At 49.7% G+C, this 18,371-nt stretch overlaps 1 protein-coding gene across 4 annotated transcripts in view; it reads right to left on the bottom strand.

Annotated features, from left to right (window-relative positions):
- Positions 1-2,708: 2,708 nt before the first annotated feature.
- The window catches only part of KREMEN1 (kringle containing transmembrane protein 1), a 66,113-nt gene continuing 50,450 nt past the window's right edge, over positions 2,709-18,371 (bottom strand). For 2 of the 4 annotated variants that reach the window (XM_032395044.1, XM_032395042.1), the window contains exons 6-9: positions 10,818-11,150; positions 9,591-9,752; positions 8,423-8,507; positions 2,709-6,881 (exon numbers count right to left, since the gene is read on the bottom strand). In XM_032395044.1, the coding sequence (XP_032250935.1) occupies positions 6,713-6,881; positions 8,423-8,507; positions 9,591-9,752; positions 10,818-11,150 (749 nt within the window). In that variant the 3' untranslated portion in view covers positions 2,709-6,712. The remainder of the gene's footprint in view (positions 6,882-8,422; positions 8,508-9,590; positions 9,753-10,817; positions 11,151-18,371) is intronic. The other 2 variants (XM_032395045.1, XM_032395043.1) reach the window with 1 other exon arrangement.

The following is an 18,371-nucleotide window of genomic DNA, read 5'->3' as shown; positions in this document are numbered from 1 at the left end:
CCTAGTGGCTCCAGACAACAGCTGGAGACCAGAAATGAGGACTTCCAGCTACAAGCAAATGTTGCTGCTTCTTGAGGTTGAAATATTCTATCCCCAAAGTGTCCCTTTCAGCCAAGCACAAACAATCCCCCATGGGGACCCGACCCCGCCACGGAGGAACAAAAGCTTCCCAGTTCTGAGTCCCAGAGACTGTCTGCAGTTTCAGGCACACACAGCCCAGTGGGGAGAGGAGATGATCATGTGACTTCCAAGCTGGGAGACAAGGTCACTCTTGTCCAGCCCATTTCATCTCCGCAGGAAGAAGGGCCTTTGATTGCCTGACAAAGGAGGAGGCTGATGCCGCCCTGGTGCTGGCTCCCGGTGGGCGGGTCGTCCAGTGTCCGCGTCTCTCAGGTTCGGAAGAATGACGGGATGAGGGCCCGGTCGCTTGTCCCCAAAGCCCACTCGGATGGTCCTGCTCTAGGCAGGACAGTTGCACACTCCGGCTGCCTCCATTTTTCTGGTGCAGGATGATCAGTCTCTAAGAAATTCACCAGCAAGGCCACTCCATTTGTTTGCCACCCGCCATCAAAAATATTTTCTTTCAGGAAGGAGCTTCCAGGAACAGAGAGAAGATAAACACTCAAGTGAAGCTGGCCTTTCGGGAGCCCTTGGACTGTGACAGCTGCGGTGCAGGCCCACGCCAGCAAGGGGCGGTGGGGGGATGGCAGGAAAGGAGGGCTCGGGCACCATGTTGGGGTAATGTGCCTTCTGGAGAAGGATCTGGAATACCTGCTGGGCCGCGCCTTGCATCCCCTGCCCCTCTGTCCTGAGCGATAGACTTTGCACTTGAATAACCAATACGCTGCCTGTGGCCAAGGAGGCAGCCAGTGGAACTTGCACAGCTGTCTGCGTGTGGGCAGTTCGCTCCCCAAAGAGGAGGGGACTACTGACCCAGCTTCTCAGATTAAAATGGCTGTCAAACTTCAGTGAGCACTGGCATCATTCAGGAAGCTTCCCAGGGATGCTGACTCGGCAGGTCTCGGGTGGGGCCCAGTGTCTGCGTCTCTCCGAATTTTGAACAAGCACATCAGGGATTCCGAGGCAAGTGATCCAGGCATGTTTTGAGAGCCACGTCTGTGTGATGTTCTTGTGTTGGACTGGCTGGGGCAGGGGCCTTACCTGGCAAATCACCTCCTGAGCATTTGGAACTGGGGCTCCTAGAACCGGCAGTGTGAGTGTGTACCTGCACCAGTCGGGTTAGAAGCCTGGCATCTGGGGCTGCCACCGACCCCAGGACCGGCCCACGCTCCTCCTCACCTGCCTGAGTGTGTCCTCAGCAGCCTTCTGGAATGGCCTCACACACACCCCAGGATGTCGTCTGTGCCCACGTTGCCATGGACTGTGTCTCCCTGGGCCTGACCCTCCGTGGGTCTCAGGCTGCCTCGGTGTCCCAGAGGGCCCTCACTCGACAGACAGAACTCAGCATGTTTTCTCTCACAACTGGTGCCATCCACAATCTTTACCTCAAAAACTGAAACTTCTCTCCTCCCCTCAGCCCCCAGTCAGAATCCTTGGGCATCATCTTTGTTCTTAACCAACCCCCACCTCACCCCCACCCCTTCATTCTAGAACAAGGAACAGCTGCAGTTTTCTGAAAACATACTACAGGTACCTCATCCCAATTCTATGAGGTACATACAGTAATTGTCCCCGGCTGACAGATGAGAAAGTAGGCACACAGGGCTGGGTCACTCGCCCAAGGTCATGTGCTAAGTGGTGGGGCTGGGGTGTGAGCCCAAGGCCCTGGTCGATGGGTGTGGTGTGCTCTCACCCGGGGCCTCCCCTCCCTCCACAGCCAGGCCCTCTGCATCTCTCGCTGGACCTGTGTATGTCCCGGCCTCCTGATTCGCCTCCTCCCCCTCGGCCTTACCCCACTCCAACTGTTTTTCCTAACTCAAGTAGGAAATCGTTCTAAACTGGGAATCTGATGTCACTCCTCTGCCAAAACCCTTCAAAGGCTGCCTGTTTTACACTCCCTGGCCTCGGCCAATGAATAGTGGGAGCTGAGTCCCAGCAGGCCAGCTCCAGGTCTGTGCTCCCAACTACTACTCCTGGCTCCCCTCTGAGCCTGTCTCCTCATCGGCGAGACAGGGGTGACGGTACCCACCAGATGGTTGTTAGGGTGTGTGCGGCGCCTGGCAGGAGCCTGCAGCTCGTAGGTGGAGCTACCAGTGCTGTTAACAAGGAGGGGGTGGGGAAGAACGGGTTGCCCTGAACGGCAAGAAGAAATCCACATGGGATAATAATGATGCAAGCCCTTTAGATACATTTCTCACCTAATCCTCATAATCTTTTGAGGCATAGACACAATGCCATTTTACAGGAGGGGAAGCTGAGGCTGAGAAGTGGGCTGACCCACTCAAGCTCAACTCAAACCTAGGTCTTTCTGAGCACAAAGCCCTTTCCTCTTCCCATGACCGGCCCCAGGTTCCAAGGTGTTCACTTGGAATTCCAAGGGCTCAGAGCTGACCTGCTGCTGAAGATCCACCGTGGGTCAAAGCTATGAGGAGACCTGAGGAAAGCTGGGGGCACTAACAGGAAAAACTGAGCAAACAGTGAGGCCTGGCATTTGCATGGACTTCAGAAGAGCGCACAGTCTGCCAGCACGCGACACCCCCCTCGTCGCAAGCGCCCCTATAAAAACGACATGCTAGGGCCCGTCGCTGTTTCTACAACAGTGAGAATATTTATTTTCTCCAGACAGTAAAAATAACATTTTTCTCTCTTTTGTAAAGTTAAGTACCATTACATTCCATTTTCTTAAATAACAAAATCCTAAAAATATATATTAAATTGTATACAGTGCGTCACACTTCATCTTATATTTTAAAATACATGATGTTTCTATTTTATTCTCAAAGTTGCATATTAAGAGCATATTTACAAGTAAAGCCTTGTCATCCAAAGTCAAGATCCCCGTGGGAAGGTGAGTCTGGATGTGGGCAGGTCTTGATGCTGCGTGCACCCCAAGATGGCAGCTCCCTGTGCAGGAAGGGAAGGGTCCCCACTATGTGCTCCTGAAGACACATCTTTTCTGAAGCAGATTTACCTCAGACTTTCCTCCACACCCCACTTCTGCCTTGTTGAGTATGTTTGACTTGGCAACACAGAAGCCTGTGTGGTGGGCTCCCCTGGGGTCTGCATGCAGTGGGCTGAGGCCCCATCATCACCCCTGAGCTGTCCCACCTGAGGGGGGAGGCAGCTGCAGCTGGAAGCTTTGAGAAATACCCCATGCCAGGGCAGCTAGGCTGAGAGACCTGGCCAGGAGGTAGAACAGTGAGGAAGGTAAACAAAGACACCAGAGGAAACAATCAAAAGGTTCAAAGTTCCCAAGGTAGTAACAAAAGCAGACCTCAAACATCAAACAGGAGATCCAAAACCCAAGAGGGTGGCAGCTGACTGGGCTATGGGGTGGGGAGCGGGCCGGGCTCTGTGGGAGACGCGGGATGGCCTCATCAGATAAGGGAGACAGGATCTCAGAGGCCGTCCACTGCTAAGTGCTCGTGAAGATTAAGTGCCCAGGACGCATGGGGCTTGGTGATGGCCTATGTGCCCCACTGGTGTCAGGCCAGCTCCTGGGCTGACAATGGGGCGAGTGGGTGCGGCTGCATGGCTTTGCCCTGAGGGCCAGAACAGCTGTCCTTGCTAGTGCTTTGATCTTTGTGGGTTTCTGGCTGATTGGAGTCTTGAGCCAGAGCCCACACTTCAGAAGTTACAGCAGCCTGGTTACCTCGCTCACACCCAGAGAGGCCTCAACCCTGTTCTGACAAGAGAGGGGGATGTGGAGGACACCTGGGCTTCAGGCCTACACCTCCTCTGTTCTGCAAGTGATTGGGCACTCGGGGAGGAACACGGGGCGCCACGTGCTTCCAGAGGGGCCAAGGACACTGTGAAACGCAGCTAAGACCACGTTCCCAGCTGGCTGCAGGCATTTACCTGGAGGCAACAAGATCAGCTGCCCGCAGCCCTCCCTTCCCTGGCGGCCCAGTGCTGAGAAGGCAGGGCCTGGATCCTGCAGAGAAGGGGTGAGGAGGGCACTCAGGCCCAGAAGCACCACTCACAGCCTCGGTTCCCTCTGTCACTTCAGGGCAAAGGCTTTGGGCAGGATGTTTTCAAAGTGGCAGGCCACAGTGGCCCCCAAAGTCCCTCCCCTTCTTCTTTCCTAATCTGCTATGTGATCCGTGACGTCCTTTCTTGGGGGCATGCTTTCCAGCACCTCCAATCCTCACTTCTCTCTAAAGTGGTTTCTTAAAAGACCAAGTGCAGGCCTCCTACGGTGCTCCTGGGAGCACACCTCACCTCCTCTGGGACAATTATTCCTCAGGTGTTTACTTAGCCACAGGGGACCCTCTGTGGGGTGCTGCTGACAGGTTCCGACCAGAGCCGAGGTGTTTATGGAGGTTGGGCCTGGGACAATTTATGGCCTCTCCCCCAGCACTGTCCTGAGGCTGGTTTGGGTTTCCTGGGGCTGCTCCCTGGCCAGTAAGTTGATCCTGGTGGCAGTGGGCTGTGCGAGGGCCAGCAGGAAGGAGGGCACTGGGGCGTCACCAGCACTTCCTGGGTCTCAGAACGGGCTGCTCCAGCTGCAGACTCAGACAACACCCTGGCTGTGTGAGGTGGGCAGGGTGGATGGGTGGACCCACGGGATGCCCCAAAGGCCAATGGCCACAGGAAGCCCTAGCTGGCTGAACAACTGCCCCTCGGCCAGGCGACCCCCTCCCGGGGCTAAATTCCGCATTCCCTATGTGCTGTGAGTGGATCTATTCAGGGCACAGGGCCCTTTGTGACTGCACACACCTGACACTTGGTTCAGAGGAGATTCCACAACAGCCAGGAATAGCTTCGAGGGGAGACAGCACGTCAGTGTATTTCCAGTCGTGTGGGACAGGCCTGTGTCTCCAGACCCAGGGGCCTGTGGACAGCTGCTCTGGGGTAATCAGCCTTTCCAGATCAAAGCGTGAAGGCAGCACCGAGCAGCTCTGTGCCCGCAGCAGGCCTCACCCGGTAGCTGGGGCAGCGCCCCTGCCCTCCCGTGGACACACTGCCCCATTTCCCCCCTCCTGTGCCCCTGTGCCCCTCTGCTGGCCACCTCGCTGCATCTCCCCTGGATGCCGGGTGTCACCTCTCCCTGCAGACCCCTCCCTGCTGACCCCACACGGTCCTCTGCGTTTCTGGGAGCAGCCAGGCGCACACAGGTTCCCAGCATGGCAGGACCCCAGGAAAGGCCGCAGCAGGCGGTCGCTGAGGGATTTCGGGAAGGTAGGCAAAGTGCTCCAAAGAGGGAACCTGTGAGGCCAGAGGCCCGAGGCCTGAGGCCCGGGTGCCTCTGAGAGTCGTGCTCTGACAAAGGCCCAGGACTGGCCTTCGGAGGCCCAGGCTGCTCTTCTCAGCTGCTGTTGACAAAGCCTACTTCCGGATGGCGGGGACTTCTAAGCTGGAGACGGCTCTTCCTCCTGACCAGCAACCACTGCACCTGCACCTCTCCATCTTGGGAGGCCTGTCGTCGAGGGTCCCCAGTTCCCAAAGCCCCCCTCTCAGTCCTCATGCCACTCTCTGCGACTCTCTTCCCTGTCTGAAGGGTGGGGCAGTGTGGGGCTAGGGACCAGGGCCCTCTGAGCCATTCCAGACGGCACTCTGTCCCCGTAACGAAGGAGCAGAGGGGACCGCAGAGCACACAGGCCGCGGGCTGGTTTTTCATCTTTTAAAAATGAGCTCCGCCTGCAGGAGGGACTGCTGGTGCCCGTGTCTCACCTAAAGCTGCCTAACGGCTAAGCCACAACATTTATACTCCCTGTTCTGAACGGAGAGTCAGAGAATCACGGGGGCCCGGCTCAGGTTCCATAGGACCACGGGCTGCACGGGGGCAAGGCCAGGCGATCCCACACAACGAGGAGTCACCGAGCACCTATAAAAGCTTTCCGGAAAGTCTGCTGTGTGAACAAATGAATGGATGTTTTATACGACCACTCTGCAGGCTTGCCCTGCAATCACCGAGCTATGGAAAGAAGCTATAGAAAGAAGGCCGTGTGTGGCAGGGGGCAGGCTTGATGTGATGGGGGGCCAATTCCCAGGCTCTCCCGGGTTGGAGGAGGCCCACCCTCATCTAGCACCCAGAGAGCAAAGCCCGAGTCAGCACAGAGCAGGGGCCCTCTTTATGCTTTGGGGTGCTAATGCCCAGGAATATAGGACCAGGCCAACCCCCAAGAGAACCTCAGAAGCATCCCTGTTTAAAACCATAAAGAATGGGAGAAAGTGATCTGTGTGGACAAAACAGAAAATAAGCAAGACTCAGCATATACTACACCTACCCACCACCCTACAGTCATCTAGAAGGTACCTGAGCCCAGTGCCAGACGCGACCATCTCTGCCATCTCAGCCCCTCTGTCCTGACACCCCCATTCTAGATGAGAGAGAGAGAGAAGCAAAGGGAAGGCCCAGACCCTGGGACTTTGGGTCTCTCTCCTAAGTGCAGCGATGAAGCAGGGGGAGTCCAGGCTAGGCCTGCCCCCGCAGCAGGACGTCCCTTTCCAGCCCGGAGGACGGCGCTCCTGCAGAGGCTGCCAGAGAGGCCGAGGAAGAGGCAGGGAGAGTCGGTCAGAGGAAACCACGGGTCCCCAGTGGCCTTGAGCTCGGAGGGACCTCGTGTCCTGGGCTCGGAGGGGGCAGCTTTTAGTCACTCACAAGAGGATTACGGTCATCTGGTTGACTCTGACCCTTGAGCTTCTTCTTAAAGATGGAAATTGAAGTAGAGGGCTTATAAAAAATGCTCCAGATTTCCCCCGACGTCCCGGGTTGATGACAATCCCTAAGGTCCCCTGAAGCAGGAACGCGATGGGATCTGTCGAGCAAAAACAACTTAATATTTCAAGTCGGGTGCAACAAAGATCCCAAAACAACCTTCCGTCTCCTGAGATACCTGTACCTATGAACTGGGGCATTCAGTGAGGCGAGGCCTTGGGGAAGGCCTAACAGCTGCCTCTGGAGGTCTGAAGGGCTATTGTGGGAATGAAATGTGTCCGTGGGATGGGAACACGGTGGCATGGCTTCCAGCTCAGTATAACAAAGAACCTTCTAACTGGAAGAGTTATTCAAATCTGCAAGGGGCTGGCCTGAGAGATGAGGAGTTTTCAAATTCTTTTTTTTTTTTTTTTTTTTAGAGAAGAATTCTTTCTTTAAATGGTATTTACCTGGAAGGCCCCCTGATTAAAACAAGATAAAGCCAAAGTCTCTCCTGTCTTACTGCCAACATGTGCCCCTGTCCCCCCATGGCAGGCCCCCCACCCCGGGGCTGCTTGGCAGGGAAGCTGCCAAGGGACCCCAATGTCACAGGGGAGTCAGACATGTGCTGTGGGGCCCTGGTATGCGGTGAGGTGCTGGGCCCTGCAGAAAGCGTCCAGCTCTCTTGCTGCATCTAAGAGGCTTTCCCAGGCCGTGTGAATCGTGACTTCAGTATGTAGGTATATACACTGAAGCGCGAGGATGAGCTCGGTAAACACTAAAAAAAGACTGTTTCCACTGAAAAATGTAAAGTGCAGTGTAGACAGGCCTGCAAGGACAGCCTTCACAAAGCAGTGGCGGAGCCAGTATTTCACGTATGAAAAATTCTGCAGCAGAGGGCAAGTGAGAAGGTCCGGAAAATGGTGGATTTATAAGACACCAATGTTCAGGAAAGGCCTTGAAATACAGAGAGGCTGTCTATCAATTATAACTCTCTCTGCTCTCAAAGGAGCAGAGAGAGCCTGGACTGGGAGCCACAGGAAAGACAGAGTAGGGGTCTCGAAAAGATCAGAGCTTTTCTCCGGAAGTACACAAACAACAGGAGCATAAATAACTGCCTCTTTTCCTGGAAGATGGAACTGTTAAACCCGAGTAGCAAAGTAAGGGAAGGAAATATTGTTTTTCCATATCAGTCAGAATTGAAGGATGAAGCTTCTTAATTGTTTTTAAATAATTATTAAGCAATAGCTAATAAAATGTTAGGATCCTCTTCCTAAGAATGTTTCCCCATTTCTAGAAGGCATTAGGAAATAGGAATGGTAGTGTCTTAGAAATCTTTGCTCTAACGTGAAATCTGTTTAAGGGGCCAGCACAAATCAAAAATTGGAAATGGTTGTTTTTTATGCCCAGACTGTTTCAATCCTCCTTGAAATCATATCCTGTGAGCCAGAAGCAAACACAATCCCTCAAACCTTGGTGAGATTTGTCCAGTTGTACATTTCACTCTACAGAGAATGAGGAATGCGTACTGCCTTATGTTGCCTAGGACTAAGGGCTTTGGCATCATGTTCTGATACGACAATTGTATCCAGAAAAATGAAGCACAGTAGAAAAGGAGTTCTGAGCCTTCCCCTCGTGGGATTGGGCAGCTTTCATACTCACTTGAACGTGACGTGCAGAAGTATCTTTGCTACAATGGCTGTGACTGTAAGAATGAGGAGAGTTGCCAGGCCATACACTGTCCATCCTGCAAGTACAAAAGACAGGGTTTCTTGGACCTGTTGGAGCTCCGTTTTCAGAAGGAGGTCTGTTGGAAGCCCTGAGTGACCACTGGCAGCTCAGAGACACAGGTCTGGCTGAGGAGCCCCCTGCAGGTGGGGGCAGCCACCAAACGCAGCTGAGAGCTGGGCAGGCACGGAGCCCCAGGCCTTCTGACCACCTCGCCTTGCTCTAGAGCTCCCTCTTGGAGAGAAGCAGGCAGGGTGGTCCAAAGTGCATTCCACTTGGGAGGTGAAAGGAGTGGTATATATGATGTCTTTACCACTGGAATCACTGTGCAATCACAGATGAGTTACATAAACTCTTTGGGCCTCAGTTTCCTTATCTGAGGAATGAGACGTGTGACCCGTGAAATCCTACCAGGATATAAAAACAAGCAACGCAGAGCATGCATTGGAAGGACTCTCCTTGCTGACCTAGGGTGGGCCCTGCAGGGTAAGACCCCTAGGCTAGATCTTCCCAGGCAGAAAAGAGAATATGGAAGTGTGCAGCCAAGTTAGCCAGCTTCAACCACAGACCATTACCCCCTCTATCCCTCTCCCGCATGACTTTTCTTCTAGCTCGTCACTATCTGACCTGTTATTTTGCTTCTTGTCTTTCTCTTCCCACTTACAAGCCACAGGAGGGCAGGGATACTGTTTGTTTGGTTCATTCTATAGTCCGGTGCCTACAATAGTACTTGGCACCCCTGAAGCACTGACATGTCTTCTGAATGAATGAATGAATGAATGAATGGAGCTCTTGTATATGCCAGTGAACTTAGGGAGATGCAACTTGGGAACTCTAGAAAGACATCCTCGAAGTGGGAAAACACTGGCTTGGCTGATTAATCACAACTTGCAAAAGGCACACGTGCTGGATCTTTAGTGGTGAGCACTTTCTCCTAAGGACTAAGGAATCAAGCTAATGAGAAAATGTCCCTCAAAGGCCAGGACAGTCACAGAGCCAGTACCCACAACCTGCCTGGGAAGAGAGTTCCTTCTCTAACTGCCAAGAACACTGCCCTCAAGCCCCGTGGCTTCCACCCCCTTTTCTGGTGTCTGGAAACTGCTACCTGGGACGGTCTGGGGCGGGTGGCTGGGGCTGGTGGTGATGACGTAGAGGACTTTAGAGGACCGGGCTGCGCTGACGCTGAGGTTGGCCTGCTCTGTGATCACCTCGGCCAGCGTCTGGTTGGCAGCGGACCTCTCCTGCGGCGGCTCTTCCTTGACGGCTGGAAGATTAAAGAAATTAAGAGCGGGGAGAGCTGATGGAGACAACAGAGAACTTCGGAGGAGGACGCACTGGCTAGGAAGAGAGGGCGTTTTTTGGATTCATTTCTGCGTGCAGTTCTCTCCACTGACCCCAAAGCAGAACCTGTCAGGCTCTGGCCCAGAAAGTGCCAGAAGAAGGGGCTGTCAACTTCTAACCATTTGACTGGTCTCTTTGAGGACACCTGAGCCTGCTTGCTTGCTTTCCTTGTGCCTTTTCAGTTATGGCGCCCTCTGCCCAGAATGCCTCCTTACTTCCTATCTATTGACCCAAATCCCACCTGTTCTCAAGACTGTCCCTCCCACCTACGGGAAGGCCTCCTCTCTCTGACTTCCTGTAGCACATGCTGACTGAACTCTTCCCGAGGCCCTCGGCATCTGGGACGAAGACCAGGTCTCAGATGCCCCTGTTTCTCATGTGCTGGCGGAGAGATGTGCCCGGCACATGTGTGTGCACATCACGGGGACAGAGAGTAGGGCTCCATCTTAGGACAGTTGGGTTTTTTTAAGGTATATTGGGTTTTTTTGTTGTTGTTGTTATTTGTTTTCTTCTTTAAAGTTTCTTTTTTTAACGTAAGCTCTACACCTAACGTGCAGCTCTAACTCATGGCTCCGAGATGAAGAGTCACATGCTCTTCCAACCGAGCCAGCCAGGTGTCCCTTAGGAGGGTTCAAAGAAAGATGAGAAACTAGTCTTTTGGGATTGGCGGGGATATCAAGAGGCAGGAGAATGGACCAAATGACCTAAAAAGCCTTCTAATTCTATCAGTCTCAGCTCCTTCTTTCAGTTCTTCTTTCAACCCTGCCATGACAACTGTCATCAGAACAACTAAAGTAGTGAAACTGACAGGTGTTACCTCTTTTCTGTAAATATATGAAATGGGAGGTGGGAAAATCCGCAAGTTGAGTCAGTAGCTCCTGCCTTGCAGCCCCATCAAGACCCGCCCGAGGCCCGCAGCTCACCACAGTGTGCCAGCGAAGCCCGAGGCGCAGCCTGGAGGGCCCCCCAGGAGGCTGCAAAGGGTTACCTTGGTATAAGACAGCAAATCCCTGGGCCTGATTGATGCGATCGGAGAAGAAGTACAAAATGACAAAATCCAGAGAGACGTTAAAGGACAGAGGCGGGCGGTTCCTCCCATTGAAACGGACCAGGACGCGGTGGGTATAGCCGTCCAGCAGCTCCACCATGTCTGCAGAGTCCCTGATGTCAAACAAGGTGAAGCTGAAGTGGATGTGGGAGGCTCCTGGAACCCAGATGGTCCAGTAGCAGACCCTCCCTGTGGCGTAGGTGTCGGGAAAGTCAGGGGAATACACCACGGAGGTCATAGCCGAGTAGTTCCCTCCGCAGGCACCAACGAGAGCTGTGGGAGACAAAAGGACACTGGCCCTCAGCCTGGGGCTCGCTTTCCAACCTGTTACAAACAAAACTCTTCCTAACCAACAGGATCCAGTTTGGGATATTGTTTTTCGTCTACAAAACCAGACTGTCTTGCGTTTCAGGATCAAATCACAGAATGAATAGCTTAAACCCCGAACAAATGACTGTGGAAGCTTTTTTTTTTTTTTTTTTTTGCCCAGGAGACCTTAGAATTAGCACGCAGGACGGTGGCTCGGCCTACATGGGGGTCGGGCTGGAGTCAGAGAGTCTGGGTTCGGGACCAGCTGGGCTATGTGATCCCAGGGGCTGCACTTCACTTCCAGAACTCCTGTCTCTCTTGGTTTGGAGGATGGAGAGGCCACCACCTGTTCCTGTATCACACAAATGCGTGAGGACAGATGAGATGAAGCACATGAAAACACAGGGGCCTCTTTGCAGGGAGACACTTGCTGAGGTAACGCCGTAAAAAGAGAAGGGCTTTACAGCTGCTCGGACATCCCTGGTACTTTAGGGGTGCAATGCTCACATGAGGGTCCCCACACACTCATCGAGCAGGAAACCCTGGCACAAGTGACTCTCTGCACAGGGGGAAACACTTGGTACTGATCACTCTGCACGAAGCACATTTGGTTTCTCTGGACTCCCCTTTTTGACTGGTGGGTTCTAGGAAGGGGATACAACCACTTCACTGTATCCTAATCAGTGAGGTGTAAACAAGATCCTGGAAATGAAAGTCCTTGAGAGGGACTGGGATTTAAAAGCTTCCCTTCGGTTTGTAGAAAGCAGTAAGAGAATGCTGCTTCTATCCGAACAACAAGAAGCAGCTCAAAACTCTTCTTGAACCCTTCAGAAGGCTGAAGTGTCAAGACAACCAAGAGAATTTAACTCTAAAAAGTAAGGAGCCCCTCTGAGGAGAGTCAGGCTGCACAAAGCGTTTCATCTTTAATAGAGCATGAGAGGAAGAGGTGGCCACCAAAAAAGCAAGTAAGAAGAAAGGAGCTAAGAGGTTGAGTGTGGGCTAGCCCCTCAGTCTAGAATGAGCAGGGGCCCCAGACACAGCAGGAATCTACACTCTGCTGCAAGCAGTTCTGTGCAGACCTCCACCCAGGGCCCGCAAGAATGACTGGGATAGGGAAGGAGACCAAAGAGTCCCCCTGGGGGGGGTATAGCTCAGCGGTAGAGCATTTGACTGCAAAGAGTCCCTCTGGGTGGCACTCATACAGGACGGCCCCCCGGCTGTTGGGGGACAGGTGTGAAACACTGACCGCTTCCTGGACCTTCCTCTCAAAAGAGGTAAAAGCCTCAAGTGGCTGTGGGAGGAGCAGCAAACCCTCTTGCTCCCAGAGCCACTGGAGGGGTAGAAGCAAAATCTGTTTGCCTCTGTGGAGGGAGCAGGAAACTCTCTCCTTCCTGCCAAAGTAACCAGGCAGATCCACTGCTTCCAAGGGAAAAGCAGAGGCAAAAGCCATCAGCCCCTGATTGCCTTGAGCCCCCAGATCCTGCACCAATGCAAAGCAGAAGTCTGCTGCCCCCAGGGGAGAGGCAGGAAATTCTCTCCTTCCTGAGGGCCACCACAGATATAAGGCAGCGTTTGACTGCTGGCGAGGGAGGGGGTGTGTGGGAATGCTGAAAAGGCCCCACCTCTGAGGCCCAGTAATGTCCTGTTTAAGACTGAGGATGAGGCAGGAGGCCCAAGAACCCCCCTCAGCTCACCAGGAGCACAGCACCAAGTAACAAGCAGTAGTAGTCTACCATTGAGGGAGGGGAAAGAGTGCAAAGATCCCTTCTTTGGCAAAGGTACGTAGGAACTACTCAAAGCTGAGGGTGGAATAGAAACACTGGAAAAAAACAAAAAAACCCACTGGTATCCCAGGCTCCACACCAAGCACAAGGTAACAGCAGCCATTGCTGGAAGAATTTGAAGGCTGGTGTGCACCAATGGTAAAGACAGAAACAATACCCAAACCCAGCTCATCTGATATAATGCCTCAGTCCCCACACTAAACAGTCCTGCCCATTTCCAGGTGTAAATTCTATTTACTCAGTCTGTACTGTTCTTCTACACACAGTGTATGGCAGTCAACAAAACATTATAACACACACATAAAACATGCAAGCAAGGAAGGAAAGAAGCAGCAAAAAAAAAAAAAAAAAAAGGACTCGTCGTCAAGCGATAAGACAATCTGTAGGATCAGACTCAATAATGATGCAGATGTTAGAGCTATTAGACAAGGGCCACATGATTAATACAGTAAAGATCTACTGGAAAAGATGGACAACATGCCTGAACAGATTAGAAATTCCAACAGAGACATGTAAAGTTAAAAGAGTCAAATGTAAATGTTAGAAATAAAACAATATCAGAGGTGAAGAATTTCTTTGATGGGCTTATAAACAGACTACACACAGCTGAGGAAAGAGTCAATAAATTTGAAAATAGGTCAATAGAAATCATCTAAAATGAAGCAAAGAGAAAAAAAAAAGAAGTGGGGAAAAAAAAAAACTAAAAACGGAACAGATCATCCAGTAGCTGTGGGACAATATCAAATGATCGAACAACTGGAGTTCCAGAAAGAGAAGAAAAAGAGTAGGGGGCAGAAGAAATATTTGAAGAGATAATGGCTAAGAATGGTCCCAAGTCAATGAAAGGTGATCTAAGAATCTCGGCAAATAGTAAGCAAATAAATTTAAAAACAAAAATTAAAAAGCAAACAAAACAAAAAACACACCTAGACACATCATAGTCAAATGCTGAAAACCAAAAATAAACATGAAATCCTGAAAGCAGGCAGAAGGGAAAAGATGATATACAGGGAACAAAGACAGAGCAGACATCTCTAGAAACTGTGCAAGCCATAAGACAAAGGAGCATTTCTGAGATGCTGAGAGAAAAAAAAAACTTTTGGCATAGAATTCAATATCTGGCAAAAACATTTTTCTACAATGAAGGTGAAATAAGGCTTTCTCAAACAAAAGCTGAGAGAAGATGGCAAATAAGAACATGAAAAGATGTTCAACATCACTGGTAATTATGGAAATGCAAATTCAAACCACAATGAGTTACCACCATGCACCTGCTAGAATGGCTAACACTAAAAAGACGCTATACAAAGGGCAGGAGAGGATGCAGAGCAACTGGAAGTCTCACGCATTGTCTGTCAGAATGCAAAATGGGGTAGCCACTTCGGAAAACAGCTGACAGTGCCTTACGATGCCAAATACACACTTAGTGTATGACCCTGAAATCCTACTCCTAGGTATTTACTCAGGAGAAATGAAAGCACACGTTCACGCAAACACCTGTGCATACAGGTTAAGGGCAGCTTCGGAGCATCTTTATCATAGACAGACCAATGTTTATCAATGGATAAATGGATGAATAAATTGTGATATATTTGACAAAGACATGCTTCTTAGCACTAAAAAGGAGCTGTGGAAACAATCATGGGTGAATCTCAAAAGCATTACACGAAGTGAAAGGAGCCAGAAACAAATGGTTAAGTACTATATGATTCCATTTATATTACATTCTTCAAAAGACAAAACTAGGGGCGCCTGGGTGGCTCAGTCGTTAAGCGTCTGCCTTCAGCTCAGGTCATGATCCCAGGGTCCTGGGATCGAGCCCCACATCGGGCTCCATGCTCCGCAGGAAGCCTGCTTCTCCCTCTCTCACTCCCACTGCTTGTGTTCCCTCTCTCACTGTGTCTGTCTCTGTCAAATAAATAAATAAAATCTTTAAAAAAAAAAAAGACAAAACTATACAGATGGAATACAGATTAGTGGTTGCTAAGGGCTGGGGGCAGAGAGAGGATTGACCACAGAGGGGACAAGAGATCTTTTTGAGGTGATGAGAATGTTCTGTATCTTGACTGTGTATGCATTTGTCAAATCCTGTCGAAGTGTTCAACTAGAAGGGTGATTTTTTATTTTATCTAAATTAGACCTCGATAAACCTAAATTTTTCAAAAAGGAAAGCTATAGAGAAAGATTCCCTAGGTAATCCTCCTGACTTTCCCACATCCTAACTGTGAATCTGAACAAGATAATTTCAGTATACCTCAGTTTCCTCATCCATAAAATGAAAATAATAATAGTTTCTCCCTTATGGGATTTTACAAGAATTAAAAGAAGTTAATCTATGTAAACTGTTTAGGATAGGATCTGGCACATAGTGTAAGCTCAGTAAGTATTAGCTATACTATTCTTTTTTTTAAAGATTTTTTATGTATTTATTTGACAGAGAGAGACACAGCGAGAGAGGGAACACAAGCAGGGGGAGTGGGAGAGGGAGAAGCAGGCTTCCCAAGGAGCAGGGAACCCGATGCAAGGCTTGATCCCAGGACCCTGGGATCATGACCTGAGCCGAAGGCAGATGCTTAATGACTAAGGCCCTGCTATACTATTCTTATTATTTGTAAAGAATCAAGTGTTCAGGTTAAACTGATTATTTCAACAGCAAAGGCAGACCTTCAACTTAGAACTTTCAATTTCCAGATGCGTGCCATGCAGACAGAAGATTCAGTTCGGCAATTCTGAGAGCAAACACATGACATCTATGATAGATTGTTAAAATTCAGTGATAATTCAACAGGAAACTTGAAATTTAGGAATATATGCAAGAACTTATTTTTGAAGGGGAGGTTAGCTTGCCACATACAACCTGGGCAGGTGGGGACCCTGAAGTAGCCCTGGGTAAAACCTCCGGTGGCAGAAAGCCAGTGTCCTGCCTTCTTTGATTCAGTACCTCTGTCCCGCCTCAATATTAGCTAAGTCAGTTTCTTCAGGAACAGACATCAGGCATCAGCAGGAACAGCCAGCCTCCCCCAGATGCAGCTGAGTGCTCTGCTTCTAGACGTGAACGATACTGGCATGTCTCAGGAAACAAACCTTAACCAAATGGGTCCCAGCCATGAATCAGATTCCACTGGACTGGCACCCAGAAAAGGAGAAGAGTATTACCATATTTCATCAGTTTTAAGGGAAACATTTTAATCTTTCAGACTGCAATGTGTCTGTCCATCAATGCATGTTATTATTTAGTTGGAAGTATTTTTTTCCTCAGTGATACATACAATGATGTTGCCTCTCATGACTGATAGCATGTGGGTGTCTATGAAGTATAATTACTAATGCAATCCTAGAGGTCAGATTCTATTGGACTTTCAGCCCTCAATATTTTTTACCATTAATCTCTTCTTTTCCCACTAAAATATAAGTCCCATGAGGGAAGGATCTCCATCTGTGGGGCCTTGGGCAAGTTACTGAACTTTTATGAGCCTCTGTTTTCTCCTCAAATAAGGATAACAGTACCTGCTTCATGGTATTATAATTAAGGGAAGGAATGCATGGAAAGTAAATAGCACAATGTCCTAAAAAATATATTTGTTCAACTAATGTTACAGAGTAAGGACCAATCCACACAACTCACTTCTTTCAGTGCCTAGACGCTGAAAGGGGCCCAAGAGGCCAGCCTGGGCAGTCTCCGTAACCTACTATTGGCTCCAGCCTCTCTGATCCTTTATTTGGTTCCATTAATTCAATAAATTAAATTCTGGGGCAGCAGATGCTCTGAAGCTTCTGTCAGTGCTGCATTTATACACAGTACACGGCCTACTTCACATCCTCCTGGAGCTCACAAGAGCTTGCTGGAAAATCAGCCATATGGCCTACGACAAATTACTTGATGTGGCAATGATGACTGAGCAGACGGCTGCCTCTATAATCTCTCTGTGGAGGTGCAAACGCAGCCTGAGAGCCACTCAAGCTGAGGAGCCTGAGGCACCATTCTGCAAGGAGCAGAGAACAGGAGGAACTCACTGACATCCTGACTGGGACCCAGGTTCCAGCCACACTGGTAGCAGAGCCTGATATTCTGGGGAACCATCACCTGGTCCCTTTCTCACCATCTAACTTTTCCAGTCTCTTCAAAGAGACATCTTTGTCCTCCCAAATTATGGGACAGTCTGTAGTCACCATCTGCAAGATGCTCGGCTTTATCCAATGGATCATTAAGACTTCCATGAAGCAGTACTTATGCTATTTAGATGATTTTCCCCTCTGGCAGGGAAACCTCACAGATGATTTCTATAGGGCTGCACTTTGCACCTTTCTTTGCAGAGCTGAGGGGTGGGGGTTACTGGAGCAGGCTACCATCAGGGGCCTCTGCCAGTCAACACACACCAGGGCCTCTGGAGACTGGAGCTTCTCCAAATGCCAACCTCCTCAGTTCCTGAAGGAATGGAAGCCAGAAATTTCGGACAGCTTCTGGATGGCTGCAGAAGGGGCCAGTTTGATAATAATCAGAGCCACTGGGCCCACCCTGTTCACATGCTTTTAGAGCATTAAACTGGACCCTTTATCATGACCTGTCTTATTATTCTTAATAAAAGGGATTCTGGCTGCTGAAAACAGAAAAATAAAAATTGTGGCAAATCTGGGTTTGAGTTCTGTATTTGGCTCTTATTCACTTGGGCAAATTATTTTCTCTTCTGATCCACACACAGTTTTCTTATGCACAGGGCTGTTGCGAGTATTAAACAGCATAAAATAAACAAAAGCACCCGGCATCCAGGCTATAGCACAAAGCAAGTGGTCAACGGACGCAGTTATTTTCACTATAATTAATTCACCTCACTGCACCTTTGTGTGAGGCTGGTACTCTCTCCTAGATCTATTTCCAGTACCAAAGATGATGCTTGCTACAGGACTGACTTTAAAGCAAATTATTTCCATCTAACACCTCCGGCGTAGGTACTGCACTAAATAAAACATCATTTTATCTGCCACACAGCAAACACTCAATAAAAATGTGCTAAATGAATAATATTTATTTTTTAACTGATAAAAAATCCACCATTTTAACAATTTTAAAGGGTACAGTTCAGTGGTGTGTGTTATATTCTAATGCGTTCTAACCACTGACATCTGATTCCGGCACATTTTTATCACCCCAACAAGAAAACCCGTACCCTCCCCTTTCCTCAGCCCTTGGCGACCATTAATCTGTTACTTCTGTCTCTATGGTGGATTTGCCTATTCTGGACATTTCCTATACATGGAATCATAAAATACATGGCCTGACGTGTCTGGTTTCTATCACTTAGCATCATGTTTTCAAGGTTCATCCATGTTGTAGCATGCATCAGTATTTCGTTCCTTTTTATGGCTGAATAATACTCCATTGTATGGCTATAACACATTTTGT

Source organism: Phoca vitulina, unplaced genomic scaffold (assembly GCF_004348235.1).
Source record: "Phoca vitulina isolate PV1807 unplaced genomic scaffold, GSC_HSeal_1.0 scaffold82, whole genome shotgun sequence".
NCBI lineage: Eukaryota > Metazoa > Chordata > Mammalia > Carnivora > Phocidae > Phoca > Phoca vitulina.
This window is presented reverse-complemented; position numbering and strand designations above follow the sequence as displayed.